General features: G+C 42.4%; 1 protein-coding gene across 2 annotated transcripts in view; it reads right to left on the reverse strand.

Annotated features, from left to right (window-relative positions):
- The window catches only part of GNAI2 (G protein subunit alpha i2), a 157,462-nt gene extending 150,502 nt beyond the window's left edge, over positions 1-6,960 (reverse strand). The window contains exon 1 of one of the 2 annotated variants that reach the window (XM_061617804.1): positions 6,301-6,960. In XM_061617804.1, coding sequence (XP_061473788.1) covers positions 6,301-6,418 — 118 coding nt within the window. In that variant the 5' untranslated portion in view covers positions 6,419-6,960. Of the gene's footprint in view, positions 1-5,008; positions 5,029-6,300 lie in introns of those variants that run through there. The other variant, XM_061617805.1, reaches the window with a different exon arrangement.
- Between the last annotated feature and the right edge of the window lie 19,975 nt (positions 6,961-26,935).

A 26,935-nucleotide genomic window follows, 5' to 3' on the forward strand; every position in this document is an offset into this window, starting at 1 on the left:
AAATAAATAAATAGAGCCTCATAAGGATTTTCTGATAAATCCATTAATGGAATGCTACTCCTGTCATTACACAGGCTTTAGTGGTTTCCATGTTGTTGTTTCAAAAGTCTATTTAAAACTTTTACTTAACATTGTTTTGTAATGACTTGAAATTAACAAGCAATGCTAGGGGTTTTTTTTAACATTAAGTATGCAATTAGTATCTAGGCAGCAAGGTGTCTTGCATGACTGAATCATTTGCCACTGTTCTCTGTAAAGTACACCCTCCCCCCCCCCCGCCTCCCCAACCACAACCATTTCACATTAATCCCAACAATTATCCACTTATGCTTTAGCATAAAAATGGGCTATTAATAAATCAGGGATTCAACACCATTTTCCTCTTCTAATGACAGAACAATGCCCATCAACCTTTCTGAAGTGCTATGCACTTTTCAAAAAGTACTGCAATAGTACTTCAATCTAATAGTTCAACTTGAACATTCAGATTGCAACTCTGTTCCCACTTACTTGAGGATAAGCTCCACTGAACTCAATGAGACTTACTTCTGAGTAGACATGTATAGTATCACAAAGCTCTTGATATCACACTTCTTTTGTTTCAACTGGATTTTGTGAAAACTCTATGAAAGAATCCACAGCTATTCTTCAGTTATGCTTTACTGAAAAGACATTGAACAGGATCTTAGATCAGCATAGTGAGCACAACCCAGTATCAGTTACTAATACCACAGCAGAAATGGCCAGTATTATAGGACTTAAATAAAGAAATGAAGTAGCCAAAACAGCAATCATAATCCCCTTAGATTTCATCTCTATCCTTTCTACACAGTTAGTACTTTATACAAACCTTGCCATACTCAAGGTTAATATGCTGTGCACATATATAGTGCCCTGCAAAAGTAATCAGACCCCTGACCAATGCTCTCATATTACTGAATTACAAATGGTACGTGGTAATTTCGTTCTGTATATTTTATTTTGAAACACTGAAATTCAAAATCAATTATTGTAAGGCAACATTGGTTTTATGTTGGGAAATGTTTGTAAGAAACATAAAAAACTGAAACATGTTGCTTTCATAAGTACTCAACCCACACACATTAACATTTGGTAGAGCCACCTTTCGCTGCAATAACAGCTTTAAGCCTTTTGGGGTAGGTATGTACCAGCTTTGCACACAACCTGAGAGGGATTTTGGCCCATTCTTCTTGGCAGACTCACTCCAGGTCATTCAGGCTGGTTGGACATTGCTTGCGGACTGAAATTTTCAAAGAGTGCCACAGATTCTCCATGGGATTGAGATCAGGACTGACTGGGCCACTGTAGAACATTCACCTTTTTGTTCTTAAGCCACTCCAGTGTTGCTTTGGCCTTGTGCTTGGGATCATTATTCTGCTGACAGGTGAATTTCCTCCCAAGCTTCAGTTTTTTAGTGGTCTGAAGCAGGTTCTCTTGCAGTATTTTGCTCCATCAATTCTTTCTTCAATTTTAACAAGATGCCCTGTCCCTGCTGATGAGAAGCATCCCCACAGCATGATGCTGCCATCACCATACCTCACTGTAGGGATGGTGTGTCTTTGAGGCATAGGCAGTGTTAGGTTTGCACCACACATCTTGGTCTCATCTGACCACAAAACCTTTTCCCACATCGCAGCTGGGGCACTCTCATGCTTTCTGGCAAACTCCAGACGTGCTTTCAGATGGTACTTTTCGAGTAACAGCTCCTTTCTTGCACCCTCCCATAAAGGCCAGTGTTATTCAAAGCTCTTGATATGGTTGACTGGTGCACCATTACTCCACTCCCAGACACTGCAGCTCCTTCAAAGTGATGTTGGCCTCTCTGTGGCTCCTCTCACAAGTCTCCTTGTTTGAGCGCTGAGTTTTGAGGGATGGCCTTTTGGCAGTGCCTGGGTGGTGTGATGCAGCTTCCACTTCCTGATTATTGATCCAACTGTGCTCACTTGGATATCCAAACATTTGGATATTATTTTGTACCCTTTTCCTAATCTATGCATTTGTATTACATTATCTCTCACTCCTGTAGAATGCTTTTTGGCCTTCATTTTCCTTCAGATCCACAGCCTGACCAATGATTCTTCAACAGTGGGGGTTTTATTATCCTGACAATATGACAGCAACTTTAACAGGTGAAGGCCGATGTTAAGGTATTTGTGTCCTCAATAGGGTAATTTCTTTCATCTGCATAACCTGGGAGCTTCCACAGCACAGGGGCTGAATACTTATGCAAGCAACATGTTTCAGTTTTTTATGTTTCTTACAAACATTTCCCAACATAAAACCAATGTCACCTTACAATAATTGATTTTGAGTTTCAGTGTTTCAAAATAAAATATCATACAGAATGAAATTACAAAGTACCATTTGTCATTCAGTAATATGAGATCATTGGTCAGGAGTCTGAGTACTTTTGCAATGCACTGTACACATTTTATTGAACAGGTTCTCTCAAACCCAAGTGTTCAAAGTATCAGATCACACGCCTGTCATCTAACTGGCGAAATAAGGTGACACAAACAGCTTTCGAAGACAAAAAAAATTAATCCTTGCAGGTGAAAAACCACTGCCTTACACGGAATTCACCTGAGAGAGATGTTTCTTGTAGATTTACATGTCATATGTATATGACACACACAGCAACAAATAAGATTTGGTTTTCCTGAATCTCCTAAGATGCAGCTGATTCACTGTTAAAAGGATATTTTTCTTTTTAAACCAATTACATGGAACACCAAGATGTTGCTTCTTTGTTTTAAAGGAAAATGCAAGGCTAAACAGAGAATAGAGTACCAGAATTGTCCTCAGCTCACAGACCCAAACCCCAAATCTATTCTAGAAATTCTGCCAATAATATTCCATATTCAACACTTTGGGTGTTTATCCACATTAGCCTAATTATAAACTTTAAGCCTGAAAACCATTAAGAAATCCCAAATCTAGATCTCTACCACAGGACTTGTCGTTCTATTCAGAAGCAATTTTGTTCATCAACTTGCACAATGAAGTAGTTTATACTAGATTAGCAACCATCTCTCATAATGAATGTCCTGTTTCACAGAAAAAGAACAAGCACAGTCATTTCCAAGTGCAGCTGCAATCCTGGGCAAATCATAATCAACCAATGGCCTCAGCACTATTTGTAAAATGGAGATAAAAACTTCCCCAACTCCCAGGTACTGATGACTGTCAAGCACTCTGAACAGCAGGGATACAAAAACCTGGACACTAATGCTTAGTTTTAAATAGTTCAAGGGATAAGAATAACCTTGGGAACCAGTGTAGTGTAAGATCTGAAAGATTAAGATTCAAATCCTGACTTAGCCATGAAGCTCATTTGTGACCTTGGGACCTTGTCTCTCAGCCTTACCTATATCACAGGGTTGTTGTGAGGATAAAATGGAGAGGGGAAATCCACGTATGGCACCTTGAGGTCCTTGCAGAAAAGGTGGGATATAAATGTAAACATAAATAATTTAAAGTAGACTATGGCCCTACCTTGAAACAAGTTCTGTTAAAATTGGACTTTCCCAAATAGATGGGCATGAAATTGGGGTGCCTGTATTAATTTTCAAGCTCTATGTTGCTACATACTGAATGTACTCATCTTATTCTTGCAGAATTGTGTTTACCTAAACATAAAGAGATGTCTTCCTTTCTCTGTTTCCCAATAACTTTCTTGCCTGTTCCTCATTTTATCCTCCTGAAATAAAATGTCTTTCATTTTAGTTAACTTCAATTATGTTGCCTACAGAACTTCTCCTTCATTTCCCCTTGGGTTAAGCACCCCCATAGATAATCCCCATTGCTGGGTGCTATATAATACAATATGAGATTTGAATGAGTAAGAGTGCAATTCAATACATGTCTACTCAGAAAGAAGCCCATTGAGTTCAATGGGGCATAGTCCCAGCTAAGTGTGTATAGGATTGTAGCTTGGTGCTGAGTAAACATCCACAGGATTACTTTGAACATCACTCTCTTTGGAAATATTTCACAGAAGGAAAATAGTTAACAGTTCTTTAAGAGACTCAAAATCCCTATAGTCAAGAGAAGAAGGCTAGGACTGGGTAGGGCAGCTGTGAGAGAACTATAAAAGGTCCTCAAATGCAAAGATGTATCACTGAACACCAAAGTCAGGATCATTCAGACAATGGTATTCCCAGTCTCTATGTATGGATGTGAAAGTTGGATGGTGAAAAAGGTGCATAAGAGAAAAATAAACGCATTTGAAATGTGGTGTCGGAGGAGAGCTTCGCACATACCATAGACTGCGAAAAAGACAAATAATTGGGTGTTAGAACAAATTAAACCAGAACTGTCCCTAGAAGCGAAAATGATGAAACTGAGGTTATCATACTTTGGACACATCATGGGAAGACATGATTCACTAGAAAAGATAATAATGCTGGGGAAAACAGCAGGGAATAGAAAAAGAGGAAGGCCAGACAAGAGATGGATTGATTCCATAAAGGAAGCCACAGACCTGAACTTACAAGATCTGAACAGGGTGGTTCATGACAGATGCTCTTGGAGGTCACTGATTCATAGGGTCGCCATAAGTCGTAATCGACTTGAAGGCACATAACAACAACAACCATGTGTAAAGAACTTTTCATTCTGGAGTGTAACATCACTAAAAACTGCAGACACCACTGAACAAAACAAAGAGAAATGCATTGTAGAAGCAGTATACGCATTGCTTAGGCTGGTAGGAGAACTAGCAGTTCATGTCAACTCCACACAGCTTCTGGTAAGTCTATCATACACAATACCCCTGCATCCTTCAAAATAAGCAGACTTCCACAAAAGACCACAGTAGAAAAAAATGACAGTTAAAAGCTGTTGGTCCACATGACAAAATCAGTCCAATCATTCGCTCCCTTCATTTTTCCGCGATGGCTGCACAACCCCAAATACACAGTTACCCAACTTAACTTAATAATTGAGAGCTACGTTCATGCATAAAAATAAACTGATCAGAGAGTACCTAAATATGAAAATATTCTTCACAAAACGGTTCACATGAAGAATCACCGAAAAGCAAGAAATGAGCATGATACATCAACTTCTGGTTGGGCTTTACTTCTCCAAGCTTGCGCAATGATGAACTCCCAAAAAAAGAAAAAAAGTGTAAAAGAGCCAAGTTTCATAAAAGAAACAGCACTATGCACTGCAGGAAACTAACGGCATAGAGAAATGTTCAACCTATCTTAACCACTAAAGGGGAACAGTCATATATTTTTAACTCTTTGCAGAGCAGGGTGGAGAGAGCAGAGCGACTAGAAAGATTCACCATTAAAGAGGAAGAGAGACTATCTTCCATTTCTTACTGGGAGGATTGCCTGCTCTCTGCTTATTTGCAGTTCGGATTATTCTTTCCTAACATCATCACTGCTGGCAGAAAGTAGAAAATGGGGGTCGCCATTAACAGTCTCAAGACAAAAACTGTGAAGGCTTGGGGAGGATACAGGGGCATTTCAGGATGTGGACTTTTGGAGGAGATACTCAGAAGGGTCACCCATTATGAAGAAATAAGCAGCTGAGGACGAGAATTTGGAAAAGCAAGTAGGATATAAAGAAGGGGGGGGTCAGCACAGTTTATTGGAATTGCAGTGCTCGTTGGAGGACATAGCCGTTGCAGTTCTCTCGCGAGGCAAAGGGGTTAGCTGGAGAGGGTGAGAAAACGGCCTGTTGCAGAGAACCACCTTACTTGGCTTAGAAAGAAGTTGGGGTACCGAAGAGATAGGGTACCCAGCCTCCTGGGCTTCTTATCCCCATTTGCCATGATAAGAAGCCAAGGGTCAGAACAAGTTGTTTCAGGGTTGGGATTGAAAGGAGCGGGGCTCTTCACTGCGCTGTGCTAAAACGTTGCTAGGGCAGACACAGGGGTGTGGCGGCGGCAAGAGGAAAGAAGGGAGGGAGAAGGGGCAACGCAGGCAGTGAGTTCAGCCGCACAAGCAAAATTCGGGCGTCTTGGAGAAGGGGGTCCTGGGAAGTCCCTGAACTACAAGTGAAAAGGCAGGGGGCGCAATTGGGGGAAAGAGCGGATATAGGGATCGGAACGGGTAGATGGTCAGGGCGGGCTCGTGCTTACTCTAAAGTGGCACTCCTACGCCTGTTTCCTCAGGAGGAAGCCCCGTTGAACTCTGAGGCTTACTTCCAAGTAAAGGATCGAGCTGTAAAAGGGTGCCTCATAGAGGCAAGGCGGCGTATTTGGGGAGGGGGAAGAGCATCCCTGGGGCAAAGCGGAAGGGGGAGATGTGACGGCGCGGCTCTCACCCAGGAGAAGCAGCTTCACCTCCCGCGCCGCTTTCTCGCCGTCCTCCCGCAGGTTCTTGTCGATCATCTTGGAGCGCTCAGCCGCCGCTTTGTCCTCGGCGCTCACGGTGCAGCCCATGGCGCCGCTGGGCTCGTGCCGGCCGGGGAGAGACTCTAAGAGCGAGCAAACGGGAGCGGAGCCCTGGGTGCCTCGGCTTGGCACGGAGCTGGCAACCGGGAGGGAGGGGGGTGAGTGAGTGGGGCGGGGGGTGAGTGAGTGGGGCGGGGGTCGAGGCCCCGCGCGGGCAGATCAGCGTCGAGCAAGCAAGGGCTGCTTCCTTCGTCCCCCTCCGGGTGCCGGCGCAACGCGCTCTGAACAGCCGCTGGGGCGGGGATCCGGGGGCGGGGCCGTTCTGCTCAGCCTCAACTCGGCTGCACACTCTGGGGAGGGAGGAGAGGAAGGAGAGTTTGGGCGGGCTTGTCGTCACCGAGTGGAGAAAGAAGGGGCGGCCCCGGACGCGCTGCAGTCTGTGGCGGGGGGGAGGGAAGAGAGGAAGAAAAGGGTATGGTGGACAGTAATGAGCGGTGTCGAGAGAGAGAGAGGGGAGGCCGAGGGGGCGGCAGACGTGGAGGGCGGTGTCTGTCTCGGGCTGGGGGAGGAGTGCCAGCGAGGAGGGGTTGAGGTTGAAGTGGTTGTGGGACTACGAGGGCTTGACGGGAACGGATGGGGCTAAATTAGAGGGGTGGAATTCGTGCGCAAGACTCTCGTCAAGAGGATGAGGACAGGGAAGAACTCTTGCGATTACGTGCGGTGAACGGGAATTTGGGCAGCCTATAACTTTTGGGCGGCTACGGAGGCTACCATTTACACCGTCTTGGTCAAAGTACACGGAGAGTTTATCGGGATATCACTGAAAACAGCCTCCACGTATTTGAGGGGAATGAAATCGTATCTGGCGGGACATTTAGAATTGTTTATGTATTGTGTGTGGTCCTGATTGTCTTGATGCGCAATCTATACTCTGGACAAGAGGCTACTATAGGGACGGACAGAATATGGAGAGACCGATTGGTTCCCCATCAGAAAGGATGTGAGACGGGTGTATTTTATCACCCTATTTGTTTAATCTATACGCAGAACATAAACGGAAAGCGGGATTGGACCAAGATGAAGGAGGTGTGTAAATTGGAGGGAGAAATATCAGTAATTTAAGATATGCAGATGATACCATACTACTAGCAGAAACCAGTAATGATTTGAAACAAATGCTGATGAAAGTTCAAGAGGAAAGCACAAAAGCAGGACTACAGCTGAGTGTCAAGACTAAAGTAATGACAACAGAAGATTTATGTAACTTTAAATTGACAATGAGGACATTGAACTTGTCAAGGATTATCAATACCTTGGTACAGTCCTTAACCAAAATGGAAACAATAGTCAAGAAATCAGAAGAAGGCTAGGAATGGGTAGGGCAGCTATGAGATAAGTAGAAAAGGTCCTCAAATACAAACATGTATCACTGAACACTAAAGTTAGGATCATTCAGACCATGGTATTCCCAATCTCTTTGTATGGATGTGAAAATTAGACAATGAAAAAAGTGGATAAGAGAAAAATCCACTCGTTTGAAATGTGGTGTTGGAAGAGAGCTTTGGCGTACCATGGACTGCGAAAAAGACCAATAATTGCGTGTCAGAACAAATTAAAACCAGAACTGTCCCTAGAAGCTACAATGATGGAACTGAGGTTATCATAGTTTGGACACATAATGAGAAGACCTGATTCACTAGAAAAGAAAATAATGCTGGGAAAAACAAGGAGATAGAAAAAGAGGAAGGCCAAACAAGAGATGGATTGATTCCATAAAGGAAGCCACAGACCTGAACTTACAAGATCTGAACAGGGTGTTTCGTGACAGATGCTCTTGGAGGTCACTGATTCATAAGGTCACCATAAGTCATAATCGACTTGAAGGCACATAACAACAACAACAATGTGTGTGGATCTGCACCCTCAATTTGGTAGTTTCTACAACCTTGCACATATTTGCCAGGAATGTGAACTAGGGATGCCGAGACTTGGATGGAGGTCAATGTGGTAAAAGGCAAAGAAGCCATATTATGGGAAAGCCATGTTGGCAGCATGTGCACCATGACTGCAGTGTGTGTTCTGTGCTTTATTGTGGTGAATATGGACTTGGCATCATATTCTCCATGGAAATTGGCATCCTCAGGGTGAGTTTCCTAAGCCACAGCCTTATGTGGTATAACTTGCCACATCATGTAGTGAGTTTCTCTCCCTGCAGTCTACGCCAATGGCATTCACTGACAGGTTCCAGGAATCTCCCTGCATGATCATCCTCACTCACATGATGAATTATATTAAACAATAGCAGTTGCAATTCTGCAAGAGGATGGTGATCCCTGTGGTAAACATCAGGCTCAGTTCTGTCTAGTGCCACTACATAGCTCCTTGTTTTTCTAGCTTCCTGGCAGCCAACTAGAAATCTGGAGAAGCAGAGAGAAGGGTGAAAATTCACCACATGGCTGTACATCATAGGCTGCCTTCCCACATACCATGGCTTCATGTGCACTGCATTATGTTTACAAGAAGCAACCATGTGACTGCCCAGTGGACAGAATAGACTGCAGGAACTGTGTCTGTTCAGAAGTAAGCTCCATTGGGTTCAATAGACTTACTCCCAGGTAAGTGTGTATTGGATTGCAACCATATTTGCCTTAGGTATGGCAAGGTTGTCAGCCCAGGCATCACTATGATCTGTTGAAAAATCTACAGGAGGCAAGAAAGGCTGGATGAAGATGAAAAGATGGTTTAAAAAAAACCCTTAAAACAGGTTCCTTTAGTGGTCTACTAATATTAATCAACTTCGTATATCTCAAAGTACGCCGCTAACAATATTTCCGTCTTCTCACATACACTTAGAAATCCACAGGAGAGGTCCTGTTCATATTCTCATCTGTTCAGTAAAAAAGGTAAGAAATAATGTGAGCTGGAGTGAGGCCTGTCCAGCAATTGCTCAGGCTAACCTACCTGACAAGGTTGTTGTGAGCTCTGAGCTCTTTGAAAGAAGGGGGGGACAAACATTTAGTAAATAGATATAGAACGTACTCCTTGTTGAGGCCTTAAGGCAGCAAAGTAAGGCCTATAATTTTTTTCAGCGGATGTTCCACAGGCTTTGAAAGTGTTGGCATAGGCTGCTGTGATTTTATGCCATGGTGGTGATTTTGTTTTATGGCTGCTACAATTTTATTATGATTGTGTTTTATTGCCTTCTGATTGTGAGTATTATTTTACTTCATTGGACTTATGCTGTAAGACATCTTGAACCTAAAGGGATACGGTAGGGTATTAAATTTTTAAACAGAAGAAATGACAGAAGCCCCAACTTATATCTGGCCTTACAGTGCACTAGTCCAATCAAGAACTTTGATGGAATAGATGGAGGAAGGAGAAGCAGGCAGACATGTATTTGTAAAAACACCATCCCTGTTACTATTAATAAAACAACCTTGCTACCCATGACACTTTACATGGCATAGGGTTGCCAGGTTCAGGGCCTGAGACTGATCCTGTATCTTTAGGAGAAGAGAAAGTCAGCCAACTGCAGGTGTTCTTGCAACACTGTAATGAGGAAAACCACAAGGTGGAATTCTCTCTTCCCCCTGCACAACTTTTAAAGATACAGAAGACCTCTCAGAGGCTGGGCCTGGCAGCCAAGAGATCTTCTGTATCTTTAAAAGTTGTGCATTGAGAATTCCACCTTGTGGTTTTTCTCATTACACTGTTGCAAGAACACCTGCACTTGGCTGACTTTCTCTTCTCCTAAAGATACAGGATCAGTCTCAGGCCCTGAACCTGGCAACCCTAACATGGCAACATATACAGTCCTTGCCCCTAGGAGCTTACAATCTGAATGTAGACTTGAAGGAAGGAGATGCAAATAATAAGAAGGATTATGCTTTGATTCCTTGCACCCAGGTTTTCAGAGTTGGACTCAAAGAAGCATAAATTAATCTCTGCTCACATAAAGAGGTCTTCCTGGCTCCTCCTCCCTGCTGCAGCTTTCCATAACCTCCCCCAATTGCTCCTGATCATTGAGGGACCCTGGAATGTCATGGGATTGAGGCAGAAGGAACTGCCATGGGACGGGAATTGGCAGAATTAAGGGGGCTGTTTTGAGTCCAGTGAAACTTTTTTTACCACTTGTGCAAGATACCTTTGAATCCAGCTCTCCAAATTTAAAGTCACCAGGTTTACAGACTGTTCAAGATCTAAATTTTCCAGTTTGAAAACAAGAAAAGCCCATTTTATGACCCCTAGAAATTCTGTTTTTGGTTTTTCAAGTTGGGGGGGTTGGGTTTTTTAAAGAATATTTAGGGTCTTAAACAGTAAACCTCTCCCAACCTATTAGACTGAGTGCATTTACTTCAGCACATTTGCTCAGGGATGGTTTGGGCAGAAAGTCCATGGAGCAATAGCCCTACTCAGGCCTCAGGTTAACCAAGTTTTCTTCATATGACCACAGTGATGAAGAGGGAACAGGAAAGTGCAAATGTCTTGTATATATGTATTTTTGATAATGTCAGAAGTGGAAATTTTTCTCTCTCTGTGATTGGTGAGGTGAAAAGCTTCCCACTGTGGGAACAGATAGAGATGTGAAAGGTTTGATTTAGACATCAAGGAGAAGCATTGAAACAGGAAGTATGGAAGTGTTTGGAAATTTGGAGTCAGGTGACTATTTTTCTTTTCCATCAAAAACAGACTAAGTGGCTGCTTATTGTTACAGAAAAATTCAGTAAAAACATTTTTTAAGACAAGCAGGATTTTCCTTGAATGAGTGCCTACCTCCACTTCCGAAGCAGTATCCCTCTATGCATCGCAAGTAGGGAGACTGCTGTTGTGCTCAGGTCCTGCTTTCAGGGTTCCCACAGTCATTGGGTGGGCTACAGTGAGAATAGAATGCTGTAGGTAGTTCAGCCTAATTGGGCTGGTTGACAGCTAAAAAACTGAAACTTAATCCAGACAAGAGAAGGGTATTATGTTGGGCAACTTTAACAGCTATGGCAACAGTGATCATAGAAGAGGTTACAATCCTCCTGAAAGAAGATACTTGCAACCTGGACCCTGCTTTGTTGTTTGATTCCTAGGTAGCCGCTATGCCCGAAACTGCCTTATTCTATCTTCAGCTGTGGCATTTTCTCATTGAAATGGATTTGCCCATGGATAGCCGCACCCTGCTAACCTGTTTCAACAACTGTTTAGATTATTGCAACCTTCTTTATGTGGGGCAACTTTTCAAGAATATAGCTGTTAAATTTCTAATGGGTGCAAGGCTCAGAGAGCCCATTACAGTGATTGTGGCTTAGCTGCACCAGCTGCTGATAAATTTGCAAGCTCAATTCAAAGTTCTCTTATGACCTGGGTCCTTCATATCCCTGGAAATGCCTCTTGCCGTGTTTTTCTTTCCAAGCGTTGCTATCTTTTAAGTCAGATAAAATCTGTACCCCTTCAGGCCTGGTCTAATATAGAATGAACTGTACCATTTCAGGCTACAAGAAGGGGATCATATTTTTTGAATCCTCCCCTACATTTTTTTTAAAACTCTGCAACAAAGGCTATTGTAGAAACTACAATAGCAGAGATCAGGCTGCAATACAACCTTTCACCATGGCATGTTAGGTATTTACAGGCAAGGGGTTTTTTTGTGACAGAATATGCCGAAATGTCAGCTCCCACCTGTAGTATAAAGTGGTACAGTTCAGTCTACCCCTCAGGAGCCTCTTGCCCCACTTTTCTTGCCTATGTTGGCTAAGGCTTAGAAGCAGAGCTTTTCTCTGTGAGTCCCCATTCTGTTAGGATCTCACTCCTAACAAAGCTCCACCCAGCCGCTTTTAGTTCATTTTTGTTATCCTTTACCATAAGGCCTTTACTGTATGTTGATGTGTATAAGTTGCCGTGGGGAGTTTACATTTGGCGTTTTAATGCTCCATTTAATGAAACTGTGGCTTCCAGATTGTTTCTGGGCATCCTGTCTGGCTCTTGGACCTGTCCCCAGGTCACACCCTCTTCCCAAGCCACACCCCTTACTGGTCCTGCTTCTTGCCCTCCTTGAGTGTTTTTGCCTGACTGAAATGTGTCCTTGAACTCTGATAATTCCTCTTGCTTGTCTAGATGGAGAACAAACTTTGGCTATGGCTCGTGGTTAACGAGGAGAGAGCTTAAGCACAAGCCAGGTTTGGATGACACACTAAGCTAAACTTTGCCTTAGCTCAGCATAGCACAGGAGTAGAAAATACAGAGGACGAGCAAAGCAGCTCTCCAGAAGCTCACACAGTCCCAGGAAGCCATAGTTTCGCTTGCCATGTCATAAGAACCAGGTCACTGTGTACTGGGTCTTTCAAAGAACTTTCAGTACAAAGACTCCTGAGTAAGCTTAGCAGCCATGGGATTGGAAGACAGGTCCTTTTACAACTCAGTAACTGGTTAAAAAACAGGAAGCAGAGTGTAAAAATAAATGAACACTTCTCCTAATGGAGGGCCGGAAGAAATGGGGTCCCTTAAGGACTGATATTGAGACCTGTGCTCTTTAAGTAGTTCATAAATGACATGAAGTTGGGATGAGCAGCAAGGTGGCCCAGTTTACTGATAACGCCAAATTGTTCAGGATAGTAAGAACAAAGAAAGAATTGTGAGCCGCTCCAAAATGATCTCTCCAAACTCGGATAATGGGCATTAAAATACAATATAAGAAGCTGCCTTTGATAATTTGTCCATCTAGCTCAGCATTTTGACTGGCAGTGGCTTTCCGAAGTTTCAGACACGTCTTTCAAGCCATACTCGGACATGCCAGGGATCAAACCTGGGATCTCAAGCATACAAAATTTGTCACTGAGCTACAGCCCTTCCCGCAATGTATGCAAGTGTAAAAAGATGCACACAGGATTGTTTGCCCCATACTTCACAAATACATGTATGGAGTCTGAACTGGTAGTGACTGACCAGGAAAGAGGTCTTGGGGTCATGGTGGATAGCTCAATCAAAGCGTTGACCCAATGGATGGCATTTGTAATAAAAGTAGATTAAATTTGTATAACGGCATTATGGCATTGGCAGATACCCTTAAATTTGTATATCTGGTAATGCCATTATACAAATTTAATCCATGGTGCGCCCACACTTGGAACACTTGGTACAGTTCTGGTCACCACACCTCAAAAAGGATATTGTAGAGATAGAAAAGGGCAACCAGAATAATCAAGGTAGAAGTGATAGAGAAAAGGTTTTCTCTGCCTTTCATAATACTAGGCATCAGGAACATCCAGTGAAGCTGAATGTTGGAAGACTCAGGACACACAGAAGGAAACACTTCTCCACATAGCACATAGTTAAACTACCATCATCATTACTTTTAATTTGTATACCGCCTTTCTATGTTACTGTACTCAAGGTGGTTTACAACCATAGAAATGACAAAATATACAAAAATAACCCCACTGTCATCCTATAATAATTCAAAATATAACAAAAAAGAAACAACTGGCAAAATTCAAGTATCCATTTTACATATCATAGTGACAAAATATCCACAAATGACAACAAAACAAAAATACCTTCATCAATTACAATCATTCATTAAGGGTGCAATGCAACCCCGACTCCTTACACAGGGCTATAGCGTCTCTCCTGTTGCTTCAGCCAGCCTCCCGACATCAACAGAGGGACACATCTCTCCACCACTGATATTTGTAAGTCACTCTGGGAACCTTTTCTTTTTAATAATTTTGGCCAAAAAAAGAGATAAAAATGTTTTAGATAACAAACAGAGAAGGGGAAAGTTACTGAGCAACACCAGCGACAACACGAGTCGAAAGCATCTATTGCAAGTGCTCATGAAGTTAGAACGTTTTGAGGAAGGCTTGTTGACTTCACAGTCCCGATTGATTTTATTTTGCATTTGAAACTCCAGCTGTGATTTACCTTCATATGAAGTCATCTCACGTAATGCCATTTAAGGATATTTGACGTCAGAGGTTCAGCACATATATAAGGCACTGGGTCTTTTTTTAATGTGCAGGTAGTCCTGTTTGAGTCTCTGGGTGGCTGTTTCGGGTGCTCGCTTGTTACTATTGCTGCTCATGTCTTCCTGCTGGGCTTCAGGGCCCTCCTGTGCGGCCTCGGGGTGAGGGGAAAGGGGAAGGAGGGGGGCGGATGCCAGAGTCAGCCTCCCAGCCTGGACGTCTCGGTGGGTCCCACAGACCCTCTTCCCTTCGCCACCGCAGGCGCTATGGAATCTGCCCCTTCAAGAGGCAGTGATGGCCACTAACTTGAAGACTTTAAAAGGGGGTTAAAGCTATCAATGGATACCTTCAGTATTGGAGATGGTGTGATTCTGAGTAACGGTTATTGGGAAGCACAAGTGGGGAAAGTGATGCTGTGCTCATGTCCTGCTTGCAAGCTTCCCACAGGTATCATGTTGGCCCCTATGGGAACAGGATGTTGGTATAGATGGGCCTGTGGCCTGATCCAGCAGGGCTCTTCTCATGTACTTTCAGCCAGCAAGTGGTAGAAGCAGCAGTAAGCACCAGTCAGGTAATGAGGGCGGTCACATCTGTGTGGCTGGCCGAAATTAGTATTGTATTTCCTGACAGGAAAAGTAGTATGGAAATTGTTAAGAAAACTTTTTGTTTTTAATCTGATGGCTATAGGGTTGCTGTTCTTCTCTTACTGATGCCTACTTGACAGGCAGAAATGCAATAGGTGTAACTTTTCTCAGGCTGCAGCAGAAAATTGCTTTACTTTTGAATGTCTGTCAGTCACAATGGTTCAAGGCAGAAAAGCTGTGGCCTAAATATGCAACAACCTAAAGTTGGTGGTTGTCAGGGGTAGTGGACCTCCACCAGGGGTTTCTCTTTTTTTAGCTGTTTCTGTTCTTATAGTGCTGTTTACTGTTTTTATTATACTATATTGTTGTTTTTGTGGTATTTTTGTATATCACTTAGGGATTTCTTAAAATATTAAGCAGTCTAAAAATACTGTTATGAGCATGGGGGGGTTGGAATGGATGATCCCTGTGGGTCACCTTTCCATCCTCTGATTTGGAATCCTTTGCCTTGGAATGAGGAATTCTCTGCTGGTCAAATAAGTCTTTTGTTAACCAAATAGTTTGGCCAGGTAAGATAATGGGCCGATCAGTTGCCTAGCAATGGAGAATGGGCCAGGAATACCCCTTTTGTCATTGGAACTCTTCTTGAGAGGAGCCCTCCCCTGACTCCTGGCAGCTAAGAGAAGTGTGCTTGTAGTTTTAGTGTGGCTAGAGAATTGCTGGGAACTGGAAGGCAGGGCAGGGAGGGACTAGCTCTCTGCATCATGGCTATAGGATGCCCCTGCACCCAGATGGAAAAGGTGGATATTGGACTGCTGATGCCTGGAATCCCTCCATCCTTGAGCTCAGGTTGGAATGTGTGTAAATAAATAAACCATATTTCATAAAGACACCACAGTCTCCGCTGACCTTCTTCCCAAAGGAAACCAAACCCTGGATGCGCGCAGGGACCCCTGAAATCTCACCGCTTGAAGATTGGGGGAGGCACGCAACAATACTTATAAATAAGTTAAGGTGGCCCTCTAGGCCTATCTATCTGGCCCTCTGAACACTTCTCAGACCACACACCTCACTGGCCCTACTGCATGTTACAGATGTTTTTTACATGGCTAGAAAGTGTCTTTGAATTCTAATAATGCCTCTTGCTTGTCTGGATGGAGGATAGAGAAGAATGTCTGTAGAAACTAGCCTACTGTACAAAAGTAACATTTACATTTTTGACTCGTTTGCCTCTGGCATGCCCACCACTGGCATGTGGCCCTCAGAAGGGTGCCCAGAAGGGAAAGCAGCCCTTGGCCTAAAAAGGATTCCTCGTCTCTGGCTTATACAGCTGTAAATGATTAAAAACAAAAATACTGTCCTCGTAACTTTTATCTTATTTATGAATTTATAATGCACACTTTCATTTAAAAAAAATCAAGGTGATATACAACATACACAAATAAAATCAGGCAAAACCATGCATAGAAACATCACTGGAAACAGCAACAAAACATCAAGACTTTGCAATTATTAAAAATAAATTTGACACATTTCTAGGATGAATAATGAGAGAAATATCATTTTCTAGGTTATATTCTCTGTAGAAACAGTAGTAACACAGAAAAGAAGCAAAGTAAGAAGAACACCAATAAACGTACAAAAGGGTAATTCTCCATTTTAGGTGATGCAGTCTTGATTGCATGTGTTGCCACCACTCACCATATGCCGAGAGGCACATGTTACTCCTCTGGTGCATTCACCATAGCTGCCAATTTCCCTGCTTTTCAAAGTTTGATAGAAATATCTGTGGGCTGTAGGTACATTCTTAAACTACAAGTTTTTTTGTGTGAATTTATCTGCTTTTTAATCTGAGAGGAAAGAAATGGGATCCTGTGCAAGTTTGGTAAGAATGAATTATTTGCATGCTTATTCAGTTCAATGGGATTTACTCCCCTGCAATCATGCTTAGAGTAGGTGAATCTGACCACAGTGGAGGAGGAGGGGAGGGGAGCAGGTGGGAGGGGTGAGGAGGGGAGGTTTGATTATTTGTGTGCTTTTTGATTTCAGTGGGATTTACTCCCATGCAATCATGCTTAGGATAGGTGAAACTGATCGTGGGGGAGGGAGAGGGAGGGCTGGAGTGGTCTGCTGGAGTGGGCAGAGAAGGAGGAAGAAAGGGGAGGGGGAGGACAGCTACATAGAGCTACAATCCCCAGAAATCTCTGGGAAGAGGGGCTGACTTTTAAACCACTCCAGCCTCTGGAGGTCTGTCAGGGAAATAGGAGTCTCATAATAACTCTCATCACCCTTTACAAAATACACTTCCTAGGATTCTTTGAGTGAAGCCATGATTGTTTAAAGTGGAATAAATGTCTGGTATGGGTGTGGACCCCTGATTAGCCAAGCAGCTGTTAGTCTGGCTTTTAGAACACTGACAGTTGGTTCTTACTGAGCATGCCTGTGCTATCATAGACTCCAATATTAAATTTCTTAAATTAATTAAAAATCAGTCATGCATTTTTTGAACTTTTAAACTGCAGAATATGAAGGTCAGAGTATGGGGCAAAGTCAATAATAGGATTACAGGTACTCTGTGAACATTGCTGATTTTAAATTAATTTCAACAAATTATGAGACCACTGAGAGAGAAAAAGTTCAACAGGGGTCTGGTTTTTTTCTCTTGTTTTACACTTTGATCTCTCAATTCTGAGTGTTTTGTGTATCACCATGAAAACATTTCATGAAAACATAGGAAGTTGTTAAGAAAGCGCTTCTGAGTTCAGGACTATAGGTTTTGTAAGGTTTTGTTTTGAAATGAGCTTATGGGAAGCATCAGAATGGCATGGGGGTATTTTCAATTTAACATGGCAGAATGTTAAAAATGTTAGAATGTTAAAAATCCATGCTTGCTACCTCATATCCAGGTGGAACAGGACCTTTATAGTGGTCCTCCCCACCCAGTGTTAGGGAATGCCATCCTTGGCCTCATTGCTTCCTTCCTCAGAGTAGGCAGGTTGAAACATTTTTGTTCCAACATGCTTTTGAGAGCAATGTCTTTGTTAATTGAAATTGAGAGCTGAAATACTGTTTTGATCTGTTATACTGAACTACTGAATATATTTTTATTGGTATCTGCTGTGTTTTTGTTTAATGCTAGAAATCAATTGTACATAATTGTTAAACAGCAGTACACAAATGTTGCAAATAAATAATATTTTGCTTGTCATTTTCACCCCTTTTCCTATAGGTGTTACATTAGGATTCATATGCACTCTGGTTAAGATGCAACCTTTTTTGTGTTTTTTCAAGGTGGTCATTAGTCCATGGATCAGAAAGCCTTGTCACAGGAAATGCTGCTGTTTAGAATATGCATAGCTGTCTGAAAACCAATTTGCAAGTGATTACTGCAGACACTTCACTCCCTTCATGCAAAATCATGTTTGAGCATCACAGTAGGAAGTTCAAGAAATGTGAATTACTTAGCTTTCTACAATTGCAGTCCTCTCCTGCATGCTTATGTGGATGTGAACCCATTGTACTTATCAGTGCTTAATTCCAATGAGACATGCATAGGATCAGGTTGCAAGTCAAGAAAGTTGCACTTACTTGCTAATAGCTAAAGTATCATCTGAAACAAGAATTATGTTTTCTTATAGAGACATTATTTATGAAAATGGCAATGATCCCTGCCTTACCCATCCATTGTTGGGGTTGATCTTTTTTCCTTTCGTGTTTTTTGTTTTTGACTTAAATTGAAATAAAGTCAGGTTTGGATCTGTCAAAGAAATCAAGGAAGCTTGTGCATCTAAATGAAATGTAATATTGATAAAAGTCAGTAAGTTATAACGTGTGCTATTCTTGGGCAATGAAGTAATTTGTTGTGTATGTGTAATTTGTTGTGTATGTGTGTAAACAGGAGACGATTTGTGTTGTTAAAGAGATGCCTTTGTACTTTATCTGGATTTAGGATTATTGTGACATACTTCACGTGTGTATATCTGTGAATCTGTTCAAAAATTATAATATCAACTTGTTTCTTATCACTAAAATTGTGAATGCACAGACTTACTCTATTTAGTAGTGTGACATGACAAGAAGAAAAACTTTGGACTTCATGAAACCAGAGGAACAGACTGGAAGCCAATGATGTCAGCAAGCCACATTCCCAAACCACAGGGGAAAGCAAAAAACTCCCCAGAGTCATGAGTCAAGCTGCAGGGGGAAAACCCCTCCCACTCCCATATACAGCAATTGAGGAACCGCCACTCATCTTGATGAGCCAGAGCCACAAGTCAAATCTCTCTTAATAATAATAATCAGCATCACAAGGCTTGACTCACAGACATCATCTCTGGTTGTGACCATCTCAGGTGCTTCCAGGTAGGGCTTAATTGGAGCTGGGGATCATGTCTGGAACTTGTTTTCCAGAATTAATTCTTATTTTTTAATGAATTACAAAAGTTTATTTATTATTTATTTGTTTTGTTGCTTACATTTCTACCCCATCCTTCTCCCCAAAGGAGCCCAGGGGGGCAGAAAGATGACCAAAGCACATTTTCTTAACGGAGATCTGATTCATGTAATTGCAGCACAATCCTGTGCATGTTTAATCAGAAGTAAGTCTCGCTGGCGTTAGTGGAGTTTACTCCCATTGAACACACTGCAGCTGGACGGACACAGGACTGCAGGTTTAACCACTATAGGCAAGGATAAAAACAAAGGCAGCAAAACCTATGTTTAATACTCTTCTCCATCCACAAAATTAGTTTAACCTATTTGATTTAGAAGATATCCTAATAAATGTGTTGCCCTAATAAGATTTTGGATTTTTCTTTTCTTATGAGCCACCCCACTGACTTTTGTCTCAAAAGAGAAATTCAAAGCAGCTTACACCAAATATAAAACACTACTGAACAAAGTGCAAACTTTTTATTTAGCATCTTCTTTGTAGTCCTTTTGCTGTCAGGTGAGATTTTTCTATGCACCCAGCCCATTTGAATTATTTATAAGATTTCTTAGCCACCCTTCACCATTAAGTTCCCAGAGCCAGTTACAACAGCGTAAGATACAGTTATGAAAACAGATACAACCATTCCAATGATTAAACAAGTAAAACCATTCCAAATGGAATCAAACTGTATACATTCAACAAAAGTCCACCAAAACCGAATACCTTAACTGTCAAAGGCCAGGGTGAAAACAATTCAGCATACAGTGAAAGCTATACAATGAAGGTGCCAGACACAGCTCTGTGGGGAGGGAATTCCACAGCTTTAGGGGCTGTTGCAGAGAGTGTCCCACACCATCCCCAAATCTGCTGCAGAGGGTTGAGGAAACCCTCAGAACAGTTTAGGGGAGCACAGAGGGAGGCAAAGGAGAGAATGTTCCATTGTGCAAGGAGAAACGCGACGTTGAATACAACCCACTTGGTTGTATTATTTCCTGGATACTTTTTTTTTTTTTTTTATCTTGTCTGGAACCTGTTTTCAGTGCAGTCTGCAGCCCAGAAAAATGCAGAGAGAGGAAAATCGCAGAGTGCCTCTGAGTACATGCAGAATTAATTTCTCTTAGCACTGATTCACCTATAACCTAACCCTATTAATCTGAGATCAACAGTTTCAAGGCCTGATCCGTGATGCACCTATCTTTTAAGAAAATAGTTACTGTTTAACCTGTGGGGGAAGCAGGAAGGGTGACACAACCAAACTTTCATGAGAGTGGGCAAGTTCTTTGCTATAGTGTTAGGCAAATAGCCTGTGGTGTAGCTCTCAGTCACTGACGGAGCTGGACCCATTCCTAGTTTGCCTTGCTTGCTTTAGTGTAGCTAAATCGGGATATCACTCTCTCAACAGAACTGGAAGAGACAGGAAGATCCCACCTAGCAAGCAAAAGCAGCAGATGGAATAAGTAACACATTAAAGCAAATATCATAAATCTAAGCCCATAAATCGTGCAGGAGAGGAAGTTCCCACACAGGAGAAGATAAATCCACCAACCCCAGGTTGCAACGACTGTGAATGTACTATTGAATGTAGATGTTGCTTCTTTCTCCTTGGAATATATCCCTTCTAAAACCCCAGTCTGGGCATAGTTTTACCAGCATGTTGTCATGCTCTGTTAATCTCACGTAAAACCTGTCATTCTAAAGACCATCAACCGCCTTTCATGAAGAGGCCAGGATGCATGGAGACCCCTAGATGTAACCTTGTGGAAAATAGATTCAGAAGCACCAGAGAGACCTTGTAGAGCGGGGTGTGTGGACAGACTTCAGGCTGGCAGGTGCAAAAGATAGCTTACACAAGGATGGGAATACTCTGAAAGAACAGGATGTCTCTGAGCACAGAAATTTGTTTTCAGTATCAGAGCTGACCCTACAGTTCTGTCACACAAAAATTCACTCCATTTTTCCTCCAAGCTTTCTTCATCTCCACAGCCTGATTTGGGGAGTCTTTTGCTTGATGCTATTGTTAAAGAGCTGGGAATCAGAAACCCTCATTGGTCTAAAACAAATCGCCCAGTGCTCTACCTGTCCATTCCAATCTCCCTCCTGTCCACCCCTATTGTAGAATGACGCTGAGGTCCCCCATACATTTAGTGCATTTTGACAAGGTATACGAAGGTTCTTCATAGCGAGCTGGGCCATTAGCCCATCTAGTACTGTCAATTTTGACAGCCCTCCAAGCACATCTCAGGCTGAAGTCTCAGCCCAGCTACAGTACAAGTGGACCTTTAATACGGGGTAAGTGGACTTCAGGCTTCTGAGATTGACTTTTGTTTTTTATGAGAACCGTGATTTCCAGTAATCAGAGCCAATTGCAAAGGAGTGTATGGAAAGAGTGGAGACAATTACCTGTTGTATTCAATGAGGCATGCAATGTATATAAAATGCAAATTTGTGTCTAAGTTACTACAGATCAGAATTTCTAAACAAAAATTCTTACAGTAGCCAGTACAGCTGCACAACAACCTAGTCAAAGGCAACCAATACTCATATTTTACAATGGAGTAGCACCAGACTGAGAGAGAAGCCATTAGCAGAAGACCAGCCATGGCAGGTAACTGCCAATTCTACTTGCTAGGGCTAAACAGTGGAGTGTCAGAACCCCTTGCCAATCTGCTGCAAATCACCCAGAGATCAACTAGTAGCTCCCAATGTACCTCGTTGCTTACCTCTGCTTTAACAGGAGTAACTAGAAGCTAGAGCAGATGTGGGGAATGTGTGGCCCTCCAGCTGCTGTTGAACTCTGACTCCTGTTAGCCTCAGCCAGCATGACCAATGGTCAGGGACAATGGGGGTAGTTGCCCAACAACCTGTGGCTCTCTGATCTATGTCTCCCACTCTGAAGATTTAACAATGTAGCCACATGCTTCCAGCAGCTGGTGATGTATAATAAGCTGCTGACACTATGGCTCATAGCATATTCAGCTGATAGGAATCCATGTTAGGAGTTTGCTACACTGATCATACAGGGACAGACCAACACCAAGGGATCCTTTGGAAAACAACCTTCCCCTAGATGTGTCCATTACTGGCAATTATCCAACCTGAGATGAAAGTTGGCAATACCAGACAAAATACATGTCTTGGGCAGAGGACATGGGAGATGTTTTCCAGCTCTGCTACTTGTGACTCTTTAATCAGATTCTGTGCTCTCACTAACCCTTGGTCCTTCCTGAACTGGGCAACAAGGCAACAGGCCCAGGGACCCATGCATGGGAGCAAAGAGCAGGAAATCAAGGAAGTGGTGAAAGCTTACAAGAGGTTTTTGCTATGAGTGCATTGCTATGTCGCTGTGCAACAATTGTTACAAATACTTCTAGCCTCTCCACCTCTTAAACTGACTGTTTTATTCTCCCATCACCATGAGTCTCAATTTATAGTAATTAAAGAGTGCCCAGATACATATATATTGATCTTTGTGGAACAAACGTGCTGCACACAGATAATAGATTTGAACAAAATAAAATATAATAGCCATCACCCCCAAACAGGATTTGAATTCGGATTTCCCACTTCATGTTGCAGCACTCTGGACCACCGACATTCCATGTTAGGTCTGGTACCGAGTGAAGAAGGCTGATGTGCCCCCTTTTTACAATCTCTGCACAGTCTTCATGGCTTGGTGGTGAGGAGATGCTGCTGCATCTGTATTCCAAGAAAAGTTTCACCTGTTGGTCAAAGGAGTCCTGCCAATAAGGTGGAAGCATGGCCATCTGAGCTGCGGATGGCACCATAAAGCCAAGGCCTCGTGTTGGAACAGGTGAACAGAAATAACACTGGCAATGGTGCCATCATAAGTGGAACTACCCAAAAGTAAATAGTCTGGTGATTACAATCTAAACACACATTTGTTATTCTGTAACATAAAACAAAGCCTGATTTATAACTCAACTGATTAGATATAACCCACTAGCTCTTAGCTTTTATGCAGTTCTACATATCCTTTTCAATTTTGTCAGGAGCTAAATGACTTAGGCCCCAAATATCTGGAAGACTACATCCTTCCCTACAGACCCTCTTGGGTGTTAAGATCAACAGAAGGGGCTCTCTTGGTGGTCCCCATCCTCAGAAGTATGGGGGTGGGGTGGCCCTGGAGAGGGCATTCTCTCTGGCACTCCTAAGTTGTGGAATTCCCTCCCCACAAAGGTGCATCTGGTACCTTCACTGTACAGCTTTTGTGGTATGCTGAAGTCGCATCTCTTTACCCTGACCTTGGACACTTAAAATAAATATTTTTTAGACTTTCTGTGGTTGTGAATGCAATTTGTTTTAGAGTGTTTTTAATAATATATTTTATATAGTTGTGACCTGACCTGGGACCTAAGGGTGAAGGATGGGTAATACATGCAATAACAGCAACAACTCTTAAATATATGCTTTCACATTAAATCAACATTCGACATGTTTCTATATGATGAGTTCAAGTATCAGAAATGTAGTACATTTTGACATTTACTAACAAGACTCAGGGCTCCTTCACATGGGGACTTAGTGTGAGATCCGTGCTACTCGCATGCCTGTTTAAAAAAGTCACACGGATCACATAACGTTTTAGCCAAGGGGAAGGCAAGTCGCTGCTTTTGACTTTAAATCCAAATTAAACAAACCCAAGTTGAATGCGAAAAGGAAAGGGGAAACTGCCTCAACTTTGCTGCTCTCCTCTGTGTTGGCTCTTTGAATATTTTTTAGTGGGCGGGCTCTGTTATGCCCCATCGCCCGCTCCGTCTCTCTCCCCCCCCCCCCCACGCACGTACACAGAGATCTCTCTCGGTAGCTGGCCAGAGAGAGCTCCTTTTCGTTAGAGACATGAAACAGAAACGCCTCTTGGTTGAGGGACGTAGGAAGGTGGGGAAGGGAGAGAGAAGCGTGGTAATGAATGGAGGGATTTGGGTCGAGGTTGTCCTTTCTCAAGAGACCTGGGAAAGAAGGGGGGGGAGAACTGCAACTGGGAAATAAATTACTGAAAAAGGAGCCTTGCCTGCTTTCCTGTCTTGCTGTTACTGCATTTGCAAGGCGGCAGCACGGAGGTGGTGAAAGATGCAGAGGGGAAGCAACAGCAATTGCACATTACTGTTTAATTTTTGCAATCCCACTCCAGCCATTCTCCCTATAGCTTGGGGAGAGTAAAGGGGTGGACTGCAAACTGAAGGAAAATGACTTTATATCAAGCTTGAAATATAAACAAATGGCTTCAAATAGACTCTAATCAAGGCACGAGATAACAGAGGGCTTGAAGCTGAAGCTTCAAGGAGCTGAGTATGCAAACGGAAGATGACACTACAATCCAATACAGACTTACCTGGGAGTAAGATCCATTGTACCTAATGGAGCTTACTTCTGAGTAGACATGTTTTGGATTGCAGTCTTAGATATAAAAAGGAAAAAAATGGAGAAAAAGAACATTTTTGAAAACACAGCTGGTGTGTATGTGTGAGCATCAAGGACATGAAAATGACAGAAAAAGGTTTTTCGTGTCAATTGCACCCCCATGCTCTCCCTGCTTCAGCGTGCAATTGACAAGAAACAACCCCCTCCCCTTCTCCATTATCAATACTCCAGAGTGAGTAAACTATGTAAATTTGGGAGCAGGGCCACAAAGAAAGAGCGATGCTAAACCTTTACAGAGGAACACCAACTATGTGACCAGGAAACAGCAGGACTGAAGGGAATGGAAGGTAGGTAGTATAAACCCTGCACATCTATTGCAATGGAAAATGCTGCATCTTTAATCTGAGAATCTGAGGTTTAGCTCCTGTGTGAACCAGGCATCAGAGAGAAATGTAAAAAAAAAAGTCTGAAATGTATCTGTAAAACACTATGGCTTATTGAATCATAGAACAGTAACGTTGCAAGGGGCCTACTCAATGCAAGAATCCAGGTTAAAGCATACCCAACAGATGACTGTGCAGCTGCCTCTTGAATGCCTCCAGTGTTGGGGAGTCTACCACCTCCCTAAGTAATTGGTTCAATTGTCATACTGCTCTAACAGGAAGTTTTTCCTGATGTTCAGCCGAAATTTGGCTTTCTGTAACTTGAGCCTATTATACCTTGTCCTGCACTCTGGGATGTTTGAGAAGAGATCCTGGTGCTCTTCTGTGTGACAACCTTTTAAGTACTTAAAGAGTGCTACCATGTCTCCTGTCAGTCTTCTCCTCTCAAAGCTAAACGTGCCCAGTTCTTTCAGTCTCTCCTCAAAAGGCTTTGTTTCTAGTCCCCTGATCATCCTTGTTGCCCTTCTCTGGACCTGTTCCAGTTTGTATATTGTACTAATGTATCTGTAAAACTAAATCCAGAATACCATGTAAAATTAAGAAATCTTGAAAATTTTGCATGCTTTGGCAATATTTCCTATTAGCCAATGGAAATTTGAGGCACTGATATTATTGAATTAACTTGGATCTAGAATATAGACATTTTCCATTATGGGGCTATTTTGCTATGAAGTAAGGTATTTCCCTTGATGTATGTAGCAGAAGTGTGTGGAATGCTGCACACATTGTCTTCAGATATTTCTATGCCTGAACACAGTTTTCCAAAGAGACCTTTGCTCATAATTACAGTGAGGACAAAAACATCATGAAAAATTGGAAGAAGAGCCTGCTGGATCAGGCCCATCTCTGTCTCTCTCTCTCTCTCTGCCTAAGTTGAAAAGACGGGCATAATAAACCAATGGGAACAGCATTCCTTAAACTCTCCAAAGCTGCAATCTTAGGCATATTTACTTTGGAATAAATCTCATTGGCCTCAGCAGAACTTATTTCCAAGCAAGCATGTATAGGATGTTTATGCAGAGCAGATTACAAAAATCAAGATGACAAATGCATTGACTTTAACAAATGGAAGTCAGATTGAGAACTGATGAATATCGTTGGTAGTAAATTTGGAATGTTATTCTTTGCTCTGTATAAGGTCAGTGTGCGTGCGCACCACCCCAGCACTGCCTGCTCTCATCAAGTCATTGTGAAGAGCACAGGAGGGCCATTGAAACAAATGATTTATGGAATGCTAATGGTCACTATTTATTTGTTCAATTTATATCCTGCCATTCATCAGTTCTATTCATTCACACACTTTAAAACCATACAATAAAACTTTAAATAGCTGAAACATCTGGCAAAATACAGCAAATAATAATACAATGATAATAAGATCTCAGCAGTCCATCCCTAGTAGCCAGTGGGTCATACTCAGCCCGCCCCCACAAAATAAAGGATGAAAAGATGTGTTTTTAGGCAGCACCAATAAACAAATAATTTCAATGCCTACTTTTCTATGTCAGTGATGTGGGTATGTGGAAGAAGTGGAATCTTTATGATTCTGAATACCAGTTGCTGGAAACTGCAGGAAGAGAGAGTGCTCTGTACTCATGTCCTGCTTGTGGACTTTCCAAGGGCATCTGGATGGCCACTATCAGAACAGGATGCTGGATTAGAAGGGTCACTGGCCTATCCAGCAGGCTCTTTTTATGTTCTTATAATTAGAAGACTGTTCCATGGGACTGATTTGGTCTTAATAAGGTCCCTAATTGGGCAAAGAGCACACTGCAGTT

Source organism: Rhineura floridana, chromosome 3 (genome assembly GCF_030035675.1).
Source record: "Rhineura floridana isolate rRhiFlo1 chromosome 3, rRhiFlo1.hap2, whole genome shotgun sequence".
In the NCBI taxonomy this organism is placed as follows: domain Eukaryota; kingdom Metazoa; phylum Chordata; class Lepidosauria; order Squamata; family Rhineuridae; genus Rhineura; species Rhineura floridana.